Source organism: Corvus hawaiiensis, chromosome 6, assembly GCF_020740725.1.
Source record: "Corvus hawaiiensis isolate bCorHaw1 chromosome 6, bCorHaw1.pri.cur, whole genome shotgun sequence".
NCBI lineage: Eukaryota > Metazoa > Chordata > Aves > Passeriformes > Corvidae > Corvus > Corvus hawaiiensis.
In genome coordinates, this window is record NC_063218.1 from 31942409 (window position 1) to 31969150 (window position 26742).

The following is a 26742-nucleotide window of genomic DNA, read 5'->3' on the forward strand; positions in this document are numbered from 1 at the left end:
ATACAATTTATTTTAATTTGAAAAACTAAATATCCTCCCTCATAATCAGATACAAAATGTATGCCAAATTCTGCTCTGCTTTAGCCTGTGCATTTCCAAAGCAGGAACTGACACTTGTGTCAGTTGAACTTTCCACAGAACTATCTTACTCTCATATAACAAGGAAAGATGTCTTCCCAAGAAAGAACTTGCATGATGTATAGACGTAGGACTTATTCTTGCCACAACAAGTATTTTATAACCAAAATCATCTAAACTATATCAAGAGTCTGACAATGTAATAAACCATATCCTCACTTACCTTTGTTGCTAAAATATAAACACACTTTTTTTACCTCATCTCTTACCCAGTCAAATTGTATTCTGCTTTTTCATTGATTTCACGTGATCTTGCAAAACTGTTAGGCACCTACAAATTTTCTAAGTTCCCTGGATAGAGTAAAACTTAGCTGTCATGGACAATCAGCCCAAAGTCTACACTGCAGCTAAATTCAACCTAAGCCATTCCTGAAAGGCATTCTGTTCCACTACATAATGTATATTTCATCTGTAATGAAGTATAAATTCTTCTAAGGGTACATAACATAAAACTTGTGAGAGACATTATATTTGAATAAAGGAAATTCAGAGCAAAAGATTGTTTTCTGAGTATATTGAGACTTTGACACTCACATTTGAGATGTGTCAATTAGACGACAATGTAACTCCTCACCATTAGCTCTAACTACTTCTTGAAATTCCTCCATAGCTGTGGATAGTTTAGAGTCCATTTTGAACATAATCCAGAATTCTGTAATCCAGTACCTATTAAAATTAAAACACACACACAAAAAAAACCCGTTTTGATCTAACATCAGTTAGGCTGAAATTTAGGTATCTGCTCCTGTTTACAAGTTGTATTACTTTTGAACAACTTTGGAGGATAAATCTTGCTTTTAGATGTTTTCGCCAGGCTACCTTAATTTTATCACAAAGCAAAAGTTCAAGACTAAAAACAAATTAGAAGATACCTGGCTTAAGGCTGTAAAGAACTATGCTACGCATACAGCTTGCAGTAAATTTGGTATCAAAATTTCTTGCTTCACAATAAATCTAGACATTATGCATCCTGACGTATTCTTAATGAAATTTCAGGTTTTATAAACTTCCTTAAAACTTGAAATTATTTGGTGTGGACATCAAAAAAATACACTTTGATAGTCACAAAAATTTACTAACTAAATATATTTAATAGTTTACAGCTGATTCTGTCCCACATGCACAAAATCTTTTCAGAGAATTACGGTTTTCGTTGTGGGGCATTCAAATCTTTTCAGTCATATATTTTATATTTCAACTCCTGCATGTGACTTGTCACTAATTGTGGCAGGTTGACCCTGGCCAGCACATAGGTACCCACTCAGGTGTTCACTCCCTCCTCTCCCCCTGCAGCGAAATGGGGGAGAGAACAGAAAGGGCAAAGTGAGAAAAATGCATGGGCCAAGATAAAGACAGTTTAATAACTAAAGGAAATAGAAAAGCTTAAAAAAAAAAAAAAAAAAAAAGATGTAAAGGCAAGCACCATCTCACACAAGATGCCCAGCAACTCTGGAATGACTACCCCCTAAGTTTTTATTTCTGAGTATGACCCTGTATGGCTTGGAATGTTCCTTTGGTCAGTTCAGGTCAGCTGTGTCCCCTCCCAGCTTCAAGCTCACCCCAAGGCCACACTGGGGCAGGGCAGAGTGAGAAACAAAAGGCCTTGATGCTGTGCAGTCACTGTTCAGCAATAGGTAAAATACTTCTGTGTTTCACCCACAGATTCAAAGCACAGCATTACAGCAGCTGCTATGAAGAAAGTTAACTCCATCCCAGCCAGACCCAGTACCCAGCACTATACATGTAAAAATCTGTGCTTGTTGGAAAAATGGGACTGCACGTTCTTACGGATGCACGTATGTATAAATTTGCCTGGAAGCAAAAATGTTACCAGATTTCACACAATACTAAAGCATTCTGACATAACCAATAATAATCTGCTCTGAGGTAATACAATCATCACAACTGAAAACAAATTCTACTCTCCTGTTACTAATAATTTCCCCCTTTGTGTAAAAAAGAGGTATCATCAATCTATTAGAGCTGAATATTTTCTTTCCTGTTTTCTCTAAACTGAGGTATCAAACTTTATTATACTTAATAGGTGGGAAAAAAGTGTCCCAGCATCACTGCAAGTGATTAAGTAGAATTACTGAGGAGAATTACCTACCAAATGCAATAGAGCTTTGCTTAGTATGAAAATATCTGCAATATCCCACCTCATTTTTAATAGACCTATATAATATTAGACACGCTTCTATCATTCCCTGAGCACTGTCAATTTTCACAGATGTTTAAGATACAGATTCATATAGATTCAGTTCAAAACTGTGACCCGACAACTCATGCACTGACTTAGACAGGTCTGCTCAAAGCCAGTTGGACCTTCATGTGTAAAGCTGCTAAAGTGAACCTTGAAAAGCTGAACACCTGTTTCTCTTTCTAATGTCAATTTCAGATGTGCAAAAACATACTTATATATATCACACGGGTGACTGCAGACAAATGACTAATAGCTACCAAGAATATACTTACCTCACAAAATAGCATATCTTTACACACTGCATGGAAGAGTTATTTTCTAAAGCATTAAGATAGGTAGAAAACTGTTAAGGAAAACCACATCCATTCACATAAGATGTAAAATGTAACATGCTTGATGCTTCCTGTAAGCAATAAGAATCATCCTGCTGATGGCAAATATTATATCAGATTAAGGTTTACATAAGTACATACAAAGTATATCCCAAGGTTGTTACCGAAGTGTATTGCAGCTATGACTACGAGCAACATTGATGCAGTTGCCAGAGTACTGAGCAGTGTTAAGTAGTGCAGCAATTCTGTTTTTCACGTTTCTTTACAGCATGCCTCTCATAAAACTCGCACTGACACATCTCATGATCATTGAAATAGTAATACCAAATTTATCAATCACTGCGTTTATGAAGAAATCCTTTTCAGCTAATTCACTGGAGCTTAAAAAAAAAAAAAAGCTATTATTTTCTATTTTCTGTTAAACATAACTAGTTGTAGACAATGGTAGAGCAAAATGTAACATGCCTCTCCACAGTAACCTCACCTTCCTAGCTATGCAACAGTTTTCATTTGATTTGCTCTGACAACTGAAAGAAACACCCATATTCTTAGTCTATTAGCTCTTTAAAACATGTTCTGATATTGTAGCCAATGTCTGTTTGTTGCAGTGACCCAGCAGTACTGCATTATCTGTTGAAGACACGGAAAACCTATTTTGAAAAGGTATTATGCATGTCTTGATTCTGTAATGGAGATGACACATACATTTGCAGGCCTGAAAAACATAATTTAATGAAAATACCTTGTGGATCCACTCAAACTCTGACTGAAACTAACTGCAGCCTAAATCTACCACAGCTGAGGGCCCAAGCCATCTGCCCTTTAACATTAGGCTGACTGTAGAACTGGTGAAGTCCAAGTAAGTTCTCAAATATCTTTAAAGGCTCTTCTCTGAATGTCTAAAAAATTAGATGACTTACAAAGAACTTGTAACCACCTAAAATCACCCATGTAATTTAGGGGATGGGAAAGGGTGAAACTGGAACATTTGCAAGGTTTTGCAAAACACAAGAGCTCAGACTACTTGATCCATTCAAAATTGTCTTTAACTTTCAATGTCTTTACAAGGAGCTATACACAGAGTTAAAAACCAAGCTTGCAAAATATGGAAGTCTGATAAAAGTTTGAACTGCTTTTCTGATTGCAGAATATGTTCCATCTCAGAAAGATGCAAGCACTGACTTTGCTTCATTTTCCAAGAGCCCACAAGCCTAAGTTAAATGCAACACTACACCACAGCTGCAGCTTTGCACATTTGATCCAACACCTGTGATTAGAGAAGCAGCAGGACGGACAGTCCTGCTACAGACAGACAGTCAAAGCTGCAGTAAAGCTCTGTTGTCAAGGATGCTGCTTGTAAATGCCTGTAAGACACAGAGTTTGGGGAAAGAAAGGATTATTAAATTGAATTGTACCAAAACTGGATGGAGATTCTTAGCATGACCGGTGTCCTTCCTGTACTGTGCTCATCTAATTAGGAGTAAGCATTCTGTAAAGATAAGAAGACAGGTAACATATTCCACAATTAAAAATTGCAAAGAAAGGCTAGTATTGTGAATATGATCTAGTAGCTACATTGCGAAAAATCTAATGAGCCAGAAACACACATATATGAGTCCAGGCAGACAACTCAAAATGGGAACAAATAGAAAGGAAAAGCTTATGATTTATTTCAGCAATTTTGAGTGTGTGTGAGAGAAATAATTTTTGTTGAAAATTTTCATATCCAGATGATACAGTTTTGTTCTTTCCTCTTCGACTTGATGGTGGACAGAGGGAGAAATGCGTCTGCGACTTAGGCCCAGGTTCACAGTGTCTAACTGAGGTGCCTACATTAATCTAACACCTGATAGGTATTCTCTCCACAGCCAACAGAGGGTGATTGATCCTAATTAAAGCCTGAACTGCAGTTGTCATCTTTTGCTCTGTGTATAACAAACTAAACCAGACAAACAAAAAACTCCAACCCTAAACCAAACAAAAGCACACCATACAACCAAGAAGAATAAAGAACAAGTATACAATTTAATTAGTGGCATACTAATACACCCATAGATTAAATATCCTCTACTTACCCATCTCAAACTTGTCAAGTTACCTTAAAAGCAGGTGAAAATTACAAAGGATATAGATCAACGAGTTTCTGAAGCATGTCTGCAGAGGAGATGATAAACTGATGCATGGCCAGAATTATTTTCAGCAGCTGGTTGTTTTGACATGCATTTCCTTCTAAATCTGAAAACAAAAAGGATTATTCATAATGAAATCTTGCTATACCTTCATAAACAATTTGCAACAGGCTTTTTCAGAATCCTAATTCCAATCAGGTCTGTTCATGTATGCTATTTCAAAGATAGCAGTAACTTACTAATTTAGGAAGCGCATCATTTCTCTGGTGAGAGCCATATAACAACTACTATATTTCACTACCATGTTTGGAAGACCCTTAAAAAATTAAAACAAAAAAAAAGGAAAGAAAAGAAAAAGGAAAGCAAAAAAGCAACTGTGTGTCAAAAGCACTCAGAATACCCAGATAATTATACACAATGATCTATGCCCAGCAAGGCACTTAAATGCTTTAGGCATACGAATATAAACTTGGAAACAAATCACTGAACTGCAAAGCAAAAGAATTCAGCTACTGAGCCATGTCAGGCAGTTACTGGTATGACTAAATATTCTCACGCAGTATTCTCAAGCAATATTCTCAAGTGTTTGTGAGGCTTTTTGTACAGATGACATATATAACACCAAAGTACACACACAGGATAGCATTTATACATAGATGCACATGGAATGAGACACAACATATGCTGGAAACCCAGAGGTTAATCTGTGCATACCCCCAGTGGTGGACCTAAATGTCCTGAACTATGCATTACAAGGATTTCAGCTGAAGAAGGTCTTTAGACTACATGTCTCTTCTTGGTCTTGTGGGGTTTTTTCCTATATTCCAAAAAGATCAAGAAAATGAAATGTAGCAGAGCACTTTAAAAAGCTTCCATTCCTGCAACAAACAGTAGTGAAAGTGTTTGTAAATATTAACTGACGATGTTCTCCCACAGCCTGTCATAAGAAAACCTACGTAGCTTGAATTGGACTTTGACACTCTTTCAAACACAAAAGAAAATGTATCTTTTTTGAATAATTTTTAATAGATTAACCTCTAAGGGGATAAATGTAGTTATCTCTTTAAAAAGCAATAGCAGGAACAAGATACAGAAGCAAAGCACAATACAGCAAAATGGAAGAGGGATGTGAAACAGGAGATTTGCAGCATAAGAAATGGCATTTATTGCTAGAGAAGGCAGGGAGAAGGCACTTTAACTTGCACATCACCAACGTTAAACTTAGCCCATTTGCAAAACAAGATAACCCACAGCAGTTACTAGGCGAGAATTTCCATGCCCTTATACAGGAAGATATCAAATGTATCCCCCTTCAGTGATATGGGCAAGGGGAAAGTCTGCCTGTCCTACAGCCCCATATATGAGAGCAGTATAGACCCCAAGTAACAGGAAGTTCTTGATCTGCCTTTTGGCTTATGTTACAAGTTCTCAGTTTTACAGCATGAACCAAAGTTTATGTGTTCCTTGTTTGCATTCACACATAATTTCACTCCTTTAGTGAAAGAATCCTTTGGAGATATAAACTGCCTAGGTATTACAGAATGAGCACTGAGGGCAAACCAGCAAGTTATTCAGCTAGAGAAGTGGGAAATTTGCAGAGGAAGGCTAGGACATCAAGAATAAATACTTATTCAGGCCTTTAGTATCTGGCATTTTGTACTCTTTGAGTGTCTTCAGGAAGAGTAAAATTATTTTAGGCCTTGAACACAGAGGCCTGTATCAATTTTCATCCTTTGACAAAACTTGGGTGTTCTGCCAGAAGCTCCATCCACCAGCTCCTGTTTAAGCAGGAAAGCAGTTCAGTTTATGCTTAATTTGGAAGCCCAACAGATACGTGCACACATACTATTGAGAATATACAGCTTCTCAAAAATGCTCAATATAGATCATTTCCAGACAAAGGCAAAAAATAACACTCTTTCTCTCTTAGCATTTTCATTGTGTGTATTCCAAAATCCTCTGCTATGACATAACACAGGTACCGAGGTTGGCCCCAGGTTCCCAACTGACTTTTTGTTGTCTAGAAGGTCTATCTTCCATTTTACCTTTTTCATGTCACAAAGGTGCAGAGAAAAACAGTATGTTCTGCCTACTATTAGTGATTAGGTCAACACATTTATGGTATTTTCCTTCATAACAAAAGTGTATTTATGCTTCACCACATCCAGACCAAATTATCTTGCAACTGAGATACCCTTTATTACAATGACATGCAATTATTTTGCACACATTAAAGCAATACTAGGTTTTGGGCTATCTGTTCTCTCATCTAACTAAAAGGTTCACCTTCACAAAGAAAACATTGTATTAATGATGCCTTAAAAAACAAAACAAACACTCTGCAAAAAGAAATCTAAAGGTTCCCAGTACAGCTGAGCACTGAACAGCAAGACTGCATGGAACTGGAGCAGCACACAATTTTATGGTAAAGCATCTTTGTGCAAATGGTGGAGCCAGTCAGAGGGCTTTCCTGACTGTGCTGCAAGCGTGCCTCTGAATGCCTCTGCTGCATTCTCTTGAACCCCCAGCAGTTTGTTTCAAAATTCTGAGACTCCTTTTCATTTCCGTTTGTATACCTGCTTCTAACCACACAGCCTACTGAGCAAAACCACTGAGTGAACACTAACCAAAGTGGGATGGGTGTGTTTCAGTTAAGTCAATTTACATTAAAGAAAACTGCAAATTACTGTGTAAGCCTTAGCTTTGTCTTGCTGCAGCAAAATACAAACAACCAACTGGTTGAATGCTTTTCTCCTGTAAATTCCCTTATTGTACTGAGATTTTTAATAAATGTACTCTGAAACAAACAAGAAAGCAGAAGTTGAATAAACTTTTCCAGCATTTAATTCCGTGAGTGAAAGCACAGTGACAGTTAATGATAAGTATTTTATGATCTACATAGCAGCACAAAGCCACTAAAGACTACAATTACAAAAGTCCCATTTCTTATGTGAGACTCAGAACACACAAGGGTAAGAACATTCTAATCTAGGCCCATCAGCCACTCTACTGCATGATCCAGTGAGTGACTTCTCGTAATCCATGATTTAGAAACAGCTTAAATATTGCTTGTTCCTTGAATGCTTTAGAGTAACAAATTACTCAAAAGTCAGTAAGTAGGGCCTTAAGAGCAAACTATCTGCTTTTCACCAGGTCCCGGTGGCCAAGAGTCTGTGGTAAATATACTTAACAAAAAGAATATGTTCAGTAGACAAGATCGCTGTACTGAGACCTTCCCTCCCACTCATGAATGCAATTGATAAGGCAATTAATAATGCCAAGGATGTCTTAACCAAACTGAATTTTGCAGGAAAGAGAAGTTAGCTTTTCTAGGTCTAAAAGGCCTTTATTTCATAAGCACTGTATGTATTTCATAAGCAGGTTCCAACTGTATCACCTAGAGTACAATTTGAAATGAATCAGAAGTGAATCACAGAGCACTGACATCACATGATCAGTGACTAAGCTACTAAGAACACGAACAACTTCTTGTAAACTCCCTTAAGACTTCCAGTGGTTATCAAAAAGTGGCACCAAAAACAATCTAGTGCAGGAAAGCATCAAGCAATTGCCAGAAGTTCAGTGCAAAGCTGAAAGTCGTGGTTTGCTATTCTGATGTGCTACATAGAATTCTTCAAGACTTCTGCAATTTTTTTTTTCTGGTAGTTTAAAGAAGATGGTGCGGGGATGGTGCTATAAATGTCTGCAAAGATTATTAAATCAACGTGTGACCTGAAAATTGAGGGAACTTACGTTCTTAAGATCTCAAGGTCTCAAAGACCTTGATGACACACACAGACATGTATGAAATATGCAGATACATGTGGGAGCACATGGTAGGGTTTAGTGACTGAACTGAAACAGCCATAAGTCAATGCATCTGCCCCACATGCAAGGTGCAGTACTGCAAGATAACTTAAAAATGGCTGGAAGCAACCAAAACTAAATAAAATATTTCATGAGTATTTTGTAGATACTCTCCAGAAATTCCCTTTACGGACAGGAAACACTGTTCCTCTTTAGCTTAAAACTTACGCAACCCATAGTAGCCTTCTTACTCCAGGCTTATTACTTTTGCTCTGGTATTTGATATCCTCTAACAGAGCTATTCATTTAACTCTCTTCATTAAATTGAATACATTTGGTCAGAATCAGATTTGTAAGAAGCCATCATTCTCCTTATCAGTTATGACACCATTATGGAGGGTCAGCAAGCAGATTTAACTTAAACTAATTTTTTAATGACAGCTGAAAGCTCAGTTGATGGCAGAAATCAGGGCTAGGAGCTAATATATTCTATTTTGCTGCTCCAATGCAGGATCAGCTTTCTCAAAATCATGCTTCAGAACCAGTTTAATTTGGTTTTAAAATTCTACAGTGATGAGGACTTCACAGCTTTTGTAGGTGACTTACTGCAACACTTGAGCTTCCTCACCATTTAAGAGTGCTCCTTTCTGTCCAATCAAATATTTCAGGCAACCTGGGCTGCTAAACCCCAGATTCCAGCAGACACAAAAAAAAATTTCCCTTATCAGTATATTTTCTCTGTTTAAGGGCTGCTTTCCTCATCTACTTTCTCAGCTAAGAAACACCAAATCTGTGATTTTTTTATTCCTCAGAGGCCAGGTTTTCTAGCTCTCTGGTCAACTTTGATGTTGTTTTCTGAACCCTTTGTAGCTCACACCATTATGAAGCAAACCTGAATACAGTACTACAGAGGAGATCTTAGCTCCAGAGTTAGAATATTATTTTTTATATCCTTTACATAATACCTTTATATACACTTACATTTTAATGTAAGTAAATGTACACGTACAATGCATATACAGAAAATAGGAAAGCACACACGTCCATCTATGCACGCACTTAAGAGTTTCTGCAGTGATATGGTATCATTAAACCATTTCCAGCTTTAAAGTCCATCTTCACAACGAGATCCTTTCCTGCAGAAATGCTGCATATTAAGGATTTTATCATACTGTTTTTACAACTGATTAAGTAGAACTTTGTACTCATCCTTAGCGAATTTTTCTTTATTTCAAATCATTATCTTAAGTGCTTAATATCTTTCAGAAAGAATATAACTTAATAATAATTAATAATAACTTAAAAAGATGACACAGTAATTAAGTAATAGAACACTTTTTTTAGTTTTAGCTGCAGCAGAAAGCAGGTGGAATCTTGAGCTCTCCAGCTTACATTTAGTTCTGTACAGGATGGTGGTGCTCCCCCTCAACGAGAGTGACATGATGTTTAGCAGACAGCACCAAAAAACTTAGCAAATTGCACTAAAGTTTTGGTTTGGTCTGTTTGTGTCTTTTTAAATTGGATTATTGTCCATACATGCTTGCAACTATTGAGTTATACATAATTTATTTACAGAAGTAATTGATCTTAGGAAGAAAAACTCCAAAACTAAGCTTAGAAGAAATCAGTATTTTCCTGAGAGGAAAGAACTGCACTATTTTGTGATTAATCCTGCACCAACAGCTCTCTAAACAAGCCAAGTAAACACAGATGTTAGAAGAAACCCCCTAAACTTGGTGTTTCATCAAGTCTACTCCCTTTAAACTCCGTACAGAATAGAGGAGGAGGAACCCACTCCTGCTCCTCCAAATACTCATAAACAATGCAGATATATCCAAGACAAAAGAGAGCATAATATGCATCCAAAAAGAATTAAGACTGTTCTGTGTCAGGGTAGGGAACATTAGGGGAGAAAAGTCTCCAGGGAAAACCATTACCCTCACTCAGAAAGCTACATTACCATTACCCTCTTTTGGAAAGCTACATCTTGCAGAAAGAGCTCTAGGTGGGTAATTCTTTGAAATGAAAACAAGGAGATAAAAGCTCTTGTCAAAGGGAAATGGGATGATTTTCAGAAACTAAAGTGTACTTTAAGAGAAACCAAATGCAATGTGGGTGGAAAGCATTCCATTAGCCTTGGATATTCAGATGAGGTACATGTAAGAAGATAAAAAGTTTGCACACACGGACGCACACCACACATCATTCTACAGCATATTTAAAATATTGATTTTAGCAAATTTAGATGCAAACTTTTTAATCAAACAGTCTTTTCTCCAAAGCCTACAAAACATAATTTGAGCATTCAAAACTTTTTCCAAAGCTTTAAATCATGATACTGGAGCCATGTGCATTTTTTGAGCTGCAGACAACTCTTGAATAATTCAAGTGCAATGCTTGGCAACACAGCTGTTCTAGCATAAGCACTGAGGGACAGGACCAAACAGACACCCAGAAGAGAACCAGAAACTTCTGAGGGCAGTGTCACTATCTGACCATTGAATGCAGATGTGTGCTTAACCCCTTCACATCCCACAACCACAGTGTTTTACAACATGCTTCCCTCTAACTGCGTGATTGATCCAGGGGCAGCTGATCATCACATCCAAGGAAGCATGAAGCCTGTCCCATCCAAAGGTTCAAACTGGAACACACTGGTAGACACCAAGCTGCTTGCCTCTCAAGGGCTTGAAGAAGTTTCACATCGCTTGGGTACCAGTTCCTGACCTTGATTTTCATTACTGGTGCATGCTGCAGCTCTAATCCTGTTCTAGTATTCCTGACTTACCTTTCTAGTCTTTGCTTTAACTTGTAGGTGTATTTCTGGAACTGGTGTTTACTCTCTATGGCAAATTAGCTCCTAACCCAGCAGCTGGGGATGCCTTCTCACACTGCCCCACCAGTGAGGAGCCTGGAGAGACACAGCCAAGACAGCTGACCCCAACTGACCAATGGGATATTTCATGTCATATCATGTAATGCTTAGCATTTAAAAACAGGCTGCAAGTTTGTCAGGGCTGCTGTTGCTTGGGAACTGTCTGGGTATCAGCTGGCTGGTGATGGGCAATTAGAGTATTTTGCATTGCTAAATAAAAGTTATACTGATTTTTCCTGAAGTTATATTTAGAGGCCTGGAGATAGAATTTTCAGTCGTATCCCTGTGGTAAATATAAGTAAATAGGAGACTGCTTTATAAAGAAAAAAGTCTAAGTTTTATTTTGTTTTTTTTACTTACTTCTTGGCTTTGGAAAATTATATTGAAAAAACTGAAGTCAAATTACCTAAAGAGAACTTTAAAAAATATATATAAACATATCTAAAGTTCCTTTTCTTTGGGAAATTTTTTTCACAGACATCAGGTTAAAAAAGAAATCATATTCATTTTGGTACAACCACAATTAACTTTAATAGTTAGCTAAACAGCACTTAGAATTCTCCAGAGCAGTAACTACTTTTCTGTTCCCACAATGTCATACATTCTACAGAGCAGTAATGACTCCTCTGTTCCCACAATGTCATTAAATGATCATTAACATAGTTTCTGTTGCCAAGCAATAGTAAGGTTTCTGCACTGTATTTGACCAAATAGCACTCAGATTACTTAACACACAATGATCAAGAGCATTTTCATACAGAACAGCATCATGAATAAAATTTAACTACTCTGGGGGGGAATTGGAGACCTCAACATTCAGCCCAGGCTTCAAGAGCAAAGGATGGAACCCTGCAAGTCTGTGCAGCATGAGACAAAAACAAATGATTTTTCAGGCAAACCTAAGAGGAAATAAAGCAAATGGTCACAGTCGCATTCTGTGGGTGTGCATATGCCTTGAAAGAATTTATTGCCTTTGAAAAAGAATTCTGTCTTAGAATTCATTATATAGTAAATTTGATAAAAGGATAAACTCATTAACTGAACTGTGATTGTTTTAGTAGTTAATTGTATGTTTGAACTAGACTGGAAGAATGTATTTATGTTACAAGTAGAATGGGTTTTTCCAGATAACTGAAATGGGAAAAACTGGATAGTTTTTATTTTTTCTGTTTAGAGGAGAAGATGTCTACAGCCCTAAAGAGTGAACTCTAACTTGCTTGTGTTGTTGTTTGTGAGATGGATGCAATATGTAGCTGGCTCTCAAAGAATTCCTAAGACTCAATATGTTTTTGCATGGTATTGACATGAGCAATATAAAAACATTATCTGTTCACATAACTAGACAACTCAATAATGTAGTTATTTTTTATACCAGAAAATGTGAACTATAATTAACTTGGATCATTTTAGGCAGATTACACATAAGAGGCCACCAGCATCAGCACCTTTGTGAGATTTTTGATTTCGATGAAAACAATTCCATGGCATCTTTCATCCAGATTAGTCTGGATGTAGCTTCCAGAGTTTCTAAGGTTTGTTTACAAACATCTCACTTTACACACATTGAGACAACAGGCTAGTTAGCATGGATCAAACACTGCAGAACAACTTAACATCACAACCTGCTCTTAGACCTAGCTGTCTATGACTATTGCAACTATTAGAAGTTGCAAATTGCATTAGTTTCACATAAATTCTATTAAGAACACTGCTAATTTTTGAAATTATAATTTCCAACTTCCTTTAAGCCATCCATGGGTTAAAACTGACATATATGTATAAACAACTAGCTCCACTGCTAACAGTTTATTGTGGATGAGATTTCACATGGAATTACACTACATGGTCTCAGAAATATTTTGGTTGCTTTCCTAAAGCCCTTTACTTACATCTCTTTAAAGAAACCAAACACGAGGACACTGTACGGGGACAATGCATGTGACATGCATTTGAAGATTGTATTTCTTAATTTCTTTTTAACTAGAGTGTCTGAATAGTAGGATAGGCATAGGTCATCCATATGCTATGGAAAACACTTCCAGCACTCAAATGTAAGAGGCAAAGAGTAAGATCTTGCACTCATAGGTTAAGGACAGAAATACCTTCATAACAATAATATTTTGAGCTCTTAGGGACTTCTCAGCTTTTAAATGATCCTCAGATTTTTTTAGTGTTTGAATAAATAATGGCTTTCAAGTGCACTCTTGGAATTGTTTGTTAGGTAATTCTAAGTAACATTTCAGGATTTTACTGCAGACAAAACAAGGAGATATCAAATTGACACTATGTTGAAGACACATGTACTGATTGCATAAGAGTCTTTGAACACTTGTAAAAACAATTTAAACAAACATTTTGCATGGGCAAGGAAAAGGCCCCCTGACCCTACACAGTTTATAAGCTTGAATGCATGTTAAAATAGCTCAGTGGATCTTTGAAAGGTAAACTTGTTGAAAAAAATAAGCACCCTTAAACCTTACCCTAGATTATAAAAGGTACATTTATAAGATAAAAACAGACAGTCAAAGGAAAGAAACAGGGGCCTCTTGCCATGCACTAACATACTGCGAAGTTACCAAAAAAAAATTTGTCTAGATCAGAAACTGACTTCACAACACACAGTTAGAACTTCAAGTTCACAGTAGCACGAGGATGCTCTAGGGTGATAAACGTGATGAACATTTAGCAGATATAAAGTTAACAAATTACGGTACCCAGTGAACACTGCCAATACATTTTTCCTCCCTGATCTGTAACACTTTCTGAACTAAATATATGCTATGCATTTATGCAGTCTCACAAAGATTACTGTAAGAACTAGGCATAAAAGTAAGGCTGCGTTACTAAGCATATGCTTCCTGTATTCTACTGACCTGCAAGCAAACAAGACCCTATTATGCTGGTTTCAACAACAAAGCTGATAGAGAAGTGACTTTAAAACTAGCAACAAAATAGGAAACAAAGCCATATCAACTTTCAGAGAACTGTCTGCCAGTGAAAAGTACATTTTTTCCAGGCATTTTATGTACTACATAATGGGAAAAAATGGATGTAGGGGGTTAAAGTCACTGTCCTATGTAAAATTCCACTCCAGAAACACAGTAACTAATGAAGATTTCCTGCAGAATAAATTATCTCCCTCCTGAAGCTGTCATATTCCAGGCCAAGATCTCTCAACTACTTCTTTGCTTCCCTGAAATTACAGCCCTCTTGTTGCCAATGGAAAAACTACTTCTAATTATCTATTTATGACCGTTTTGTTCAGAGTTATTATCTCTGATGTAGAGGTTGCACTGAATCTAATCTTTTTGCAGTTACTGTATTTTCTAGTTTTTTTAATCATTTTACCCTACCTCCTGCTCTTTCTCCCTTCCTTCTTTCTCTTTTTTTCACCTTCTTTACTAAGGCAATCACATGGGATGCATTTACTTGTGCTCTACAATTTTTCTTGTCAATCCAGATCACAGCACTAACACCATCCTCTAGCTACTTATAATGTTGGGAGGCCTTCCAATAGACATGGAACGTGTTTTGAATCACTGTCCTGTATAACTAGATCTCTTCTCTTAAAACTGATGAGACTGGTTTCAAGTGTCTACAGATCTTCTCCTAAGAGAGGACCAATACTCCTTTCTAAGACACTTCCTACCTTGAAACTCTTACCACGTTATTTTTTCCCCATACTCTTGCCTTCACTTACATCCTTGCTTTTTTGTTGCCTTTACTTTTGGCAAGTCATTTGCAGGATGATTCATCTCAGTCACTCTGATTCAAACTTTCATGGGACTTGAAGAAACCTCTACTTTTAGCATCTCCACATCATGCTATTGAATAAACACTGGTATAATGCTACTCTCTCAGATGTAGTGACCACCTACATGACTTCAGACTACCTCATATGACCCTCACTGTTTCTGTCGCTAAGGCACATGGCCTGTCCTTCAGCAGTCCAAGCTAAAGAAGACCAAATTTGAGAGGTGAAAGAGCACACACTAATCACCCCAAAGTAGGAATTTAAGTTAACTGCACTGACTAAGCTTTTAGATTAACTTGGCTCTCTGGACAAAGTCTTTCTACGAAATATCTTGCAATCTGCAATCTTACAATACTGCAGCAAAGTTTAGTTGTCTCACTCTTAATTTCAATTTAGCATATCCCCTGCCTCCTTTCTTCTCCTAATCCATGTTGTAAGACAAGCTATTTATGCTTGTGTTCTTCACAGCTGTAAGCGTGTATTAATTCTTAATACCTTCTTTACTAGACCTTCTTGTGATATTCTCTGCCTATACGGCAAAAGACTGCCAACTTCTCCTCACATACCATTGTTGACAGCAGCCTCTCTTACACACTATTTGCTTTTTCCAAGCCTGTATAATTGAGTCCAGGAACATAAACTCAGCTGCATCCATTACAGAGAAATTGTATTTGTACACATAACAGCAGCAAGTGCGGTATAATGTTAACCTCATGCGGTATATATTCTGAAATATGACACATCACCATCTCTATCTACTGCCTCTTGTCCTCCTTAAGATGAGACAGCAAATGAATCAAGGGCTTTTCCCAGGAAGTAAACTTCAAATGTACAATGTCTTGGGGAGATTCTGTACTTTAAACTTTTAAATAAAACTTGCTTGAATCACAATAATGGCTTTATATAATAATATACAAAATATTATAGGTCAGCATATCCAAAACTGAAGATATAATCTCAGTCTAAGCAGAACTATTAGCATACAGGGTAGAAGATTTAGTTCAGCACTATGCATGGGAAGAAACTTGCTCAACCATTCATATTGCTTGTAATCATTCTGCAACTATGCTTTTTTCTCCCCATTTTGCTCCCTAACCCCACTCCTCTTCAAAATGCCAAATTAAAGTTTTTTTCACCTCTTCATTTATTGGCACAATAATGAGAATTATTTTTGCACTGTTTTTGTTGATACAAAGCTACAAGAGCCTTCTTTAATGAACTTCATTATGCAGGTTATCCAGAGTTTTAAAAGCTGTATTTTTATTTGAATACCTTAATGGGAAGTTCCAACATAGCATAAGAACATCCATAATGTCACAGAAGATGCATAAATACAGACACTATCATGGATTGCCCAATGAAGAGTCTAAAGCTCTGCAGCACACAACATGATTTTAGCAGTCCTTAGTGAGTTATAATGATGTTTGCTGATGCACTACAACCTTGCTCAACCTATGTACAGCTTGTCAAAGGTCAAGAAAACCCTATTTAATGGACTGCAGTAAGTTTTCTAGCTGAAGTATGAAACACTTAAGAAAGATTCACGTGCATGTGTAGCTGAACTGCACAGGTACACTTGCTTTTCTTCATTACCTTAGTCCTTTTAATAAACTGATGCACAGGAATCTGAGAACACCTAAGCACGTCTATATTGCTATACAGAGTGTTAGCCAAAAATAATCTCCTACCCAGGGTTTCACCTACACTACTTAAAAACAATCACCTTAATAATTTTACTAGATTTTTATAATGTTACATTTATATTACTGTGTTTTCATTAAAATGTGGAAACATTAATATTGGTCAAGTAGTCACAATATTAAAACTGCCTAAAGGTCTTATGTTTTAGATATCTTATCCCCCTTCTATTGAACTGAAATTCATAAAAATATCAATCAACATTTGTTAAGGAATTAGGGCTTTATGGCAGTTCAGTGTCTTCACAGTAATGAATTGAGGAAGAAAAGAAGCAGAAAAGAAGCAAAAAAGAAACAAGACATTACTGACGATTACATGTTTCACCAGCTTTTCACAGACATGCATTTCTCTGCACATTCTGATTAGAAGGCTTTAAAGTTTAAAAAAAATCGTTTCAAACAAATGTGAAAGATTAGTCATTGTTTACACAGTATTTATGCACTGTACCAGTAGATCAGCACGATGTGTTACTATTTAACTATATAGATAATTATTTTACAGCTGAGTGGGTGTTCAAGTACATTTATTTTCTAAGGACTACTTCTGAAACTAAGACTTTGCCACATATACTTTGGGAGTAGCTCATAGCACTGAAAGACTCAGCATTAACAAACAGATGTGCTACTTACAAGCAAATTATTCAGAATCACTTTAAGAGTCTTCGGTAATAACATATTTTAATAATATTAAATATAAACACGTTTACTAATGAAAAAGTTGGAAAAGAAAACTAGGGATACATAGCTTAGGCAATGGTTATGTTTATCCATATTTCAATTCTTATTGTAAAAAGATGAATGGATAACCGATAGGCTCAAATAAAAAAATACAGTTGTGATTTCTGTTTGGATTCTTTCTCTTTTATAGAGAAGCAACTTTAACTCTATACTGATAATGCAAAAAGCAATCCAGTGTTATCTCACCTAGTTTAAAAACAGCCCTTCTCGTTTAAAAAGGTTTAATATGAACATGTTGCTTACATGCATTACGAGAATGTTATTTCAATATGCAAAAATATAATGATTACTTTCTAAAACTTACAAAATTAGTACTTGAAGGAACAACAAAACTAGTCTCAGATGTATAGATGATTGAAATTTGTCTGTTTGCCTCAAGAAAAAGCAGTAGTTACACTAATCTCTTAGCATATATTACACACATATGCATAAACACATCCATCAACCAAAAATACAATCACCTGTAGCATAGACAATTCTCAGTTAACACCTTTCTTCTCCACCAATAAATCCTTTTGATTCACTAGTAAGGGATTTAAACATAGCCAGGACAGAAACAAATTAATATGACTCTAAAAACCTCCAGGCACTCACCAAAAGACTGAATGCAGGTTTCCAGAAGGTCTTCCAAAGTGGCTCCTTTGGCTAGGTGCCCCAGTGGCACCATCATGACCTGAGTATGATTTGAGAGGCTGGGACAGGGGCTGGTTTGCTGCAGCTCCAGTGCTGATTCAGGGGCAGTGCTGCATGCTTGGGCAGATTGTCTAAAAGAAAGCACAATAGTGAAATAAATACAAGAAGATAGAGTGGCAAATTTTACACTGCATGGGAAAGGAGGAGAGATTTAAAGGACAATTAACTCCTTCTAGTTAGGGTGCTGAAAGACATAACCCTCCCACCTAATATGTACACCAAAGGGACTGCTCAGTAAGTGACTTTTTTTTAATTTTCTGCTAAATGTCAGTTGCAGAGCACATGGTTATAGAGCTCCCTGAATGATCTGTCAAGATTATCAGAAGTCTTGTCTCTTTGTCAAAGAGTATGCAATAACCTACCACCATCTGTTTGTGTGGCCACCAAAAGTAAAGGAGAAGAAAATGTAACTATTAGACACATCAGAAAACACCAGACTAGCTTTATTAATTTAATTTGGAAAATCACTATTAAGTAAACAAAATATCAGCACAACCTCATAGTGGAGTATTTCACAGTCAAAACAAATACATTAATTTGCATCTATCCTGTATTACTCTTTCCTATTAAGTTGTTTTAAAATAGTATAGATGAACAAATAAACATATTTAATAACAACCGTAGATGAGACCAAAATAAAGGACATATCTAATTTTAGGCTTGTGTTTTGATCATATAATATCTTATATTTCAAGAGTGTGTTTGTTTATGGATAATATTAAACGCATGTTGCTTGCATACGTGTTCATATATCTCTATGAAATAGTAAATAGGAACAATATTGTATTGATGAAAAGTGATGAAACAGATTTGCCTGCAAATAACAGGAACCACTACAAAATCTGACTTGAGAGTGTAACCATACAGTTCACAAAAAAACAACAAGTACTGCCATTTCAATAAAACCTGGGTTTATTTCAGGGACTCCCGAAATTTCAGGGATTCTTTGCGTTTATTTCAGACACTCCACAGTCTTCCTAAACAAGTGACTCCAGCATCCTTAGGCTGCTATCTTAAGCTTTCACACAACTTTTCTTGGAACACTATGCAAGACTATTAATCAGCTGACAGCCCCGGGAAGAAAAGGCACAGAAATTCATCCAGTGTGCGTATTACATACAGAGAGTAGAAGTAAATTCACAAACATCCCCGAACAGGCACTCCTGCATGAAGTTAAAAATACGCATGCCTTATTAAGACAATCTGGACCCTACCTCATCCCCGTGAATGCACAGCCTTATCCTTACCTTTCTGTCTCATTTGAATCCTGGAAAAGCCTCAAAACTGACCATTGTGTCATTTACAACCCAACACTGATCCCAGGCCTCCATAGTTTCAAATTCAGGAAAATACACACCTGACCCTTCAGAGGCAGTAACCATCACCGAGCTCCGCCGTAGTTAGGCTGACGGTGCCCGACACGCAAATGTTCTCTTCCCTTCCCCCTTTCTCTCAATTTCCCTCTTAGCTTTGTGATCTGACTTCCTGTTCTCATATAAAAAGAAAAAGGGCCTGATTAACTTTCAGTGTTTTCTTTTTACAAGCTTAAGCCCCTCTCCTAGCTTTATTCCAGTGACTCTTCAACACAGGACAGAGGATCCTAACAAGTAGTAACAAAGCAGGAGTTAAGGCCGAAGATATTTCAGGCTTTGGCAACGGGCTGGAGAAAACCTGGAGTTTCCACACCCGAAAAAAGTTTACAGTAATACTGTGGCCGACATGGCCACACTGGACAGGCAAAGCTCAGCCGGTGGCACCTCTGGCTGTTGCTTAGAACAGGTCCTCTCGCAGCAGTCACCCGACCCGACAAAGAGACGAAAGCGGGATGAGGGGCAGTGGGGGGGCATCCGCCCTGCATTTCCACCTTACGCTTGTGGCGGTGGGGAGGACATCACCAATAAGTGACCGTCCTCTCGCGGACTGACCCCGGAGCAGGTGCCGCTTCCCCGGCAGGGCGGTGAAAGCCGCGTTGCCGGCCCCTGGCCCGGCGGCCCCCGGCCGTGCCGCAGGTAACCGAGCCCGCTCCCGCTCAGCCGACACCGTAACGTGAGGCTCTTCCATCCCGCGCTGACCCGCCTGCCCGGCGCACCCGGCCATCCCGAAGGGTGAAACAAAATCCTCCCCCACACACCCCCTCCCGCGCTTCTTTCCTCTCCCTGTCCCACTCGGGAGGGCCCCGGCCGGCCCCCCCAGTACCACCCCCGAGCCCCACGGAAACCCCGCCAGCCCCGCCGCGGGGAGAGCCGCGCCCGCCCCACCGGGCACCGCACGCTCTCAGGCGCGGTGGGGTGACACCGACCCCGGTACCCGCCGCCGCGGGACGGGGGGCGACGGGGACATGAAGCAGCACGGCAAACTCACTGGTTTTCTCTCCTTTTGCCTAAGGTCCCCATGCCGGTTCCAGCCGCGGCTCCGCCGGCCGGCCGGCTCTGCCAGCAGCGCAGGGAGAGGGGCTCGCGGCGGAGGAGGCCGGGTGGAGCGGCGCGGCCCCGCGCATCGCCTCCTCCTTCCCGCCTCACCGCTCTCCCGCTCCCGTCTCGGGAGGAGTCTGAAACCGATTCAAGTAGGGCAGCGACGGCGGCGGCGGCCGCCACCCGTGACGAGCGCTGGCGAAGATCTTATCGGCAGGAGGAAGTACTCAGCTGGGGCTGCTCTTCTCTGAAGCCGCCGGCTTTACGAGGTACCCACATGCGCTCCCGACTCTCACCGCCCGGCTCTAAAGCTGCCGCAACTTTTTTCCACGGTACCTCCTCGGCCCGGCAGGGCAGGTCCTGCCCTCCCCTCCTCTCTCCTCTCCTCCCCTCTCCGCCCCTCCGAGCAAGCTCCTTCCCCACGGCGGGCCGAGCTGCCGGGGCTCACGCGTGGCTGAGGCGCGCCAGCGGAGCTCGCCCGGCCGCGGCTGCAGCGTGGGGCGAGCGGCCGGCACGGCCCCTCCGCACCCAGCCCGGCGGGGCCTGGCGGGGCCCGGCTGACGGGGCGGTCCCGGGTCATTCTCCCCGTGGGACACGCGGCTGGCTCACCAAGTGAGCCTCTGTGCGATGCTGAGGTGGAGGCACAAAACTGAGATGCCCACGTTGACGATTGCCATTTTAAAGGCTTAACCTTACAGTGTCCCTCTAGTTTAATTGAAGAGCAAGGAAAGAGGCCCCAGTGTTTTTCATGGTTCTTGTATCATGATTAGGAGTTTCTGAGAGCTCTTCCAACTCGATGTTGTCAACTTTTCCACTTCTGAGAAGAAATGGCCAGGCAAGAAATCTGAAGGGGAAAAGTTACCCTGTATCTTGTAACTGCCCAAATAGTCTTTTGTTGAGAAGTACACTCAACGGACCAGTGCAAAAGTACAGGGTCCCAGAGATGCTGCATTATCAAGATCTTGTTTTAGAGCTCAGTTTATGTTTTTAAACATTACTTAGTCATCATAATGCCAATGTGCCTGACACCAAGATTCACACGGATTTCATAAACTGATTCTTTAAGACTAACTGACAAGGTTCAGGTATTCAAAGTAATTTTCTGCCAACAACCAGGGCACATTTCTCTTCAGGTTTCCAAAATGATCAATTTTGCTCACTGGCTTTTCTCAGAGGCAGTGATAAATACCATTATCACAACAGGGACTGGGGCAACCTGACTTTTGCTTCCAGGTAAAAGGAAACACCCTATGTATTCCTGGCAATCACATTCAGTAGGTGACATTCTTTTTAGTGAGTTGTAAGCTCATTCCTAGCATAGAGCTTGAAGGTCACTGTCGTTTAAGAAACACAAATACAGTAATATATATCCAAGATCACGTATCTTGTGCTCTGTGGCAGCCGTGTTGTTCAGCCAATCTCCTGACTGAATTGTACTTCAGAGAACTACATCCCAGCCATCTTGCCTTTTTCTTTAACACTTTTTCCTTGAGAAGTTCACATGCATGCATGCATACACAAATAAATGGAGGTTTGAAAGAACAAGTGCTTTCCAGCTTTGTGGCCTGAAGGTAATCCATAAGTAAATCTTACAGTACACAATCTCATACAAATATTCAGTTGTAAATTACATGCCCAGACAGCAGTCTGACATATTGATCCTTGAATGTGACATTCTCCAGTTGAAATGATCTCCTAGTGTAAAGTAGATTCATGCTTGGTTTGTGTTCTCAGAGGATCAGAGGTTTGCTCTGTGGAAAGGCAAGACATTTCTTCTATTCTCAGAGCTTCAATCAGTAGTTAATTGCTTTAAAGTATAACTTATGATCCAAAGGAGCCACACTAACAGTTGCAAGATGACAATGGCTAGGATGGACCATAGTGCTCCCAAGGGAACATGACCAGCTAGGCATTTTTGTACACTTGTGCTCAGATTCCTGAAAGATTTTGCAACAATAGTAACTTATAAATTGGATTTTACCATTAGAACCAAGTGAAAGAACCAACTTACTGCCTCAGGTCAAGCTGGATCTTTGGAGTTCAGCTGTACTTCAAGATACAAGTTTTTCCCTCCAAGTTACTGCAAGTCCACAAACATGGCTTGGCTTTGAATCAGAGTAAAAATAGTTTTCTTAAAGTTATGCTTTCAAATCTTATTTTAAGCTCATTCAATTTGCTATTTTTTCTGGGTCCATACCTGCTCCTTACAATGGGTCAACTAGTAGAGCATGTACTACCAAACAGTGGGTTGAACACAAAAATTAATCCAAGCAAAAAAATAAACTCACATAACCTAAATAAAAATTGTACCTGTTCTGCCATACAGTACTAATTATTTAATTCATTTCACCACCCACTCACATTAGCTCAACTGCTGCCACAACCAAACAGTGGCAAGAGAGCAAGACCACACATTTTTCCAGTAGCGTTCACTTAGATCTGTTTAACATAGATCATTGTAAAAGCACAGCCTCATTCTGAAAGCTTTTCTGTGTCCTTGTGGTGGGGGATCATGAATGAGGAGGTTCCTTGGCACTGACAGAGCATCTGATATGTGGCAGGGTGAGTCGACAACATTAGAGAGGCAAGCCAGATAATATAGTATATGAAGCAATTCCAGAAAAGGAGAAAAGCTTGCTAACATAATTGGGAAGAAGAATAGCAAATAGAAACCTAAGAAGAGTCACTGTATGAAAAGTCAACACCTTTGCAAAATCTTACGCAAACGAGGTAGTAATCAGAGTCATTGGATTTAACAAATTGTCCTCAGTGAGAGCCTGCTAGCAATTGCACATGTAAAACTTCATCTGAAGTTTTTCTGTCCCGTATTGTCAGCCCTATTTAAGGTATCATCTAAATGTACTTCTCTGTTATAATTGAAGTTTGTAGCCCTTAAAACTCTTAAAACAGTTTGTTGGTGTGTTGATTTCTGTTAGAGCTAGTGGAGAGGTTCTTGTGTCTCTTCCAAGACTGGGTCATCCCTTTTGATCAGGATGATCTAGGCTTTGGGTACATTCACCAATTTATCAGACATTTTCATTTTTAGAAAGTAGCAGAGTTTGTGAAGGTTTTGGTCTGATAACCCCATTGAGGTTATCAGACCTCGAGTAATTCTCTCGCTACTCTATACTTGCATTTCTTCTGTAAGGGTTGCTTCAGTTAAACATTAGCATCCACCAGTCAGCCTTTAGTTAAACAAGGTGAAAGAGAGCCACGACTAGAATTCATGAAAGCAGAAAAGGATAAGCTTAGAAAAACTGCCACGACCTAGAGTAGAACATTGGATACTTGGACTTGCTGGATTTTGATTTTGCCATAGCATTTTTTGGGTTACTTGCCAGCCATGGATTCACCACCATTCTCAGTGAACACTCAGGCTGATTGTTACAGCTACGGTGAGTAAGTTTGTCCACTTCAAATGCCAAAGGTCTGTGGGATAGATTGAATGAGTCCAGTCCTAGTAATGACCCATGTAAGTGTAAACATGCTGCCACTTTATGGAATATCTGTGGGTTTTAGTCTTGGAAATTATAGGCAAGACATAGCTTGTGGGTAAAGGCAGTAACTTTTATCAGACCAACTGGCACAGTTAAAAAGCTACAAGATTTTGAGTAGACTTAAGGGTTTCTGTAGAGAATCTCAGAATCACACAATGTCTGAGTTTGGAAGGGACCTCAGGTCCAGCCTTCTGCTCAAAGCATGGCCAGCTGTGGGATGAAGCCTGGTTGCTCAGGGCTTTATTTAGCTGGATCTTGAAAGCCTCCAAGTCTGAAGGCTGCACAGCTTCTCTGACCAACCTGTTAGAATATCTGACTGATCTCATGGTTAAAAAAAACCCTTGAAAATTAAAAAAAAAAAATCTAATTACTGTGTTTGCTTGTTTTGCTTTATTTATTGTCTCTCATATTCCTGCTGTGCACTGCTGTGAAAAACCTGGCTCCCTCTCAATAGTATTCCCAGAAATAGTCAATCTGCTCTTGCATCTCTCCTGAAGGCCATCTCTTCTCCAAGCTGAAAAGGCCCAGTTCCTTCAGCCTGTCCTCTCAGGACAAGTGCTCTGGCCTCCAACAATCTCTGTAGCCCTCTGGTGAAGGCAGTCCAGTTTCTCAATGTCGTTCTTGCGCTGGGGCACCCATAACTGGATCCATCTAGAGGTGGTGTAATCACTTCTCTCTGTGTGCTGGCTCTGTGCCTGTGAGCACAGCCTGGGGTGCTGTTGGCCCTCTCTGCTGTCAGGGCACACTGCTGGCTCGTGTGCAGCCTCTGCCTGCTTCCATCTCCTTTCCAGCGGTGCTGCTTCCCTGCTCACCAGTACCCAGCCTATATTGGTTGCAAAGGTCTCTTCCTTCCTAGGTGCAGAACTGTGCATTTGTCCTTGATCAGTCCATTTCTCCAGCCTGTCTAGGTCTCTCTGGGTGGCTGCCCTGGCCTCGAGTGTATTGAATTGTCATCCCAATTTGATGCTGCCTGCATCAGCTTGAGGGGAGAGCACTGCACCAGCTCCCCCAGCACTGCTGGTAACTGTTAAACTGGACAGGTCACAGCATAGACCCCTGTGCAACTCACTGCTGGTCTCCAGTTACAGTACAACATCTACCCCACGAGCCTGACCATTCAAACTGCTCTTCACCAGGTGTGTATCTAGCTGCCCATCCATCCAGACCTCCCAAACAGAATGCAGTAGTATTATAGGAAATCATGTTGAAAGCTAAAATTTACTAAACTTTAAAAACCGCAACATCTGGAAATCTGTGTACTTTTTCCTATATTATACTACCTGGTCTAATAAAAGGAATTATCTATACCTAAAAATCTTGTCTTGACTGTGTCTTTAAGCCACTGCAGTTATGACAGTGTAACCATGCAGAGAGGTCCCTTGAAGATTTGTGAACTTCAAAATTCATGTCTCATGTCTGTGGGTGTCAATATTGCCTTTGACCATAAAACAAGATATGATTTCCTTCATGAATTTCAAAAGCAGCACACAGTGGGGCAATATGCAGTGAAAGGTCATGATATAGCAAACTGAAATCTGTATTCTGCATCAATGAAACCAAAATCACATTTAATTCTGATATCAGGGAAAGACAAGTTTTTTATTTAGTATAACTGAGTACAACAGTGTTGTCATCATAACTTTTATTTCCCTCCAGTAGTCCATAGCAAGGTAGCTTTCTTTCCTTTTTGGTCTTTCAGAATTAACATATTTGATCAGTTTTTATTCGCTTGCTTACGTGTACATACAGTTTACCAACTGATTTTGATAAGAATAGCACAAAACACCTTATTTCTTAAAACGTGTGTGTATAAAGTATGGATAGACAAGGTGAAAAACAGCTGGTACCCTTGAAATAACTATCTAGAAACTCAAGATACAGAAAGGAAAAGCATAACAATACTGCTAAGAATGCTTCTTTTTGGTTCACCATCTGATTTAAAAGAACAAAATAGCTACTTAAACAGGATGTAGATAACATCATCCCAAACTCCCTTTGTAAACATTTTCCAAGGAGACAGTGATTAGCTACTTCCTTTACAGGATATCTCTTGGTCAGCAGCAAGAGGCCAGACATCACTCTCTAGAAATATACTAAGTGTATTGTTTAAATATTTTAAAATTGGTTTCACAGTTAAATTGCTGTGGATATAACAGTCCCTTTGAAAGGATAACAGGATGAAAGTTGGTCTCACAGAAGTGTTGGGGTTTGGTTTTTTCAATGTGATGTTTACTTATTTTTTTTCTAAAATTACACTGCTCCTTCAAGATGGAAGGAAATACAGACATGATTTCCATGTGCTTTGTTTCTGGCAGAGCTGCTTCAAATTTCCAAACTGAGTGGACAAAATTTAATTTTGCTGCTGCAGTGTTCAAGGTCAGAGATAATAATTTTGCCCTTGTTATTTGCAGTGACACAGTCAGTGGCAGGGATTGTGTGAACAAGTAGGAGTGACAGCTCCTGCTGAA

At 39.3% G+C, this 26742-nt stretch overlaps 1 protein-coding gene across 5 annotated transcripts in view; it reads right to left on the reverse strand.

The window, feature by feature from the left end:
* RASGRP1 (RAS guanyl releasing protein 1) overlaps window positions 1-21065 on the reverse strand; it is a 39285-nt gene extending 18220 nt beyond the window's left edge. The window contains exons 1-6 of one of the 5 annotated variants that reach the window (XM_048305838.1): window positions 20728-20859; window positions 19724-19851; window positions 18268-18437; window positions 4803-4908; window positions 2614-2676; window positions 673-804 (exon numbers count right to left, since the gene is read on the reverse strand). In XM_048305838.1, the coding sequence (XP_048161795.1) occupies window positions 673-804; window positions 2614-2676; window positions 4803-4908; window positions 18268-18343 (377 nt within the window). In that variant the 5' untranslated portion in view covers window positions 18344-18437; window positions 19724-19851; window positions 20728-20859. The other 4 variants (XM_048305837.1, XM_048305836.1, XM_048305840.1 and 1 more) reach the window with 4 other exon arrangements.
* Window positions 21066-26742: the final 5677 nt, after the last annotated feature.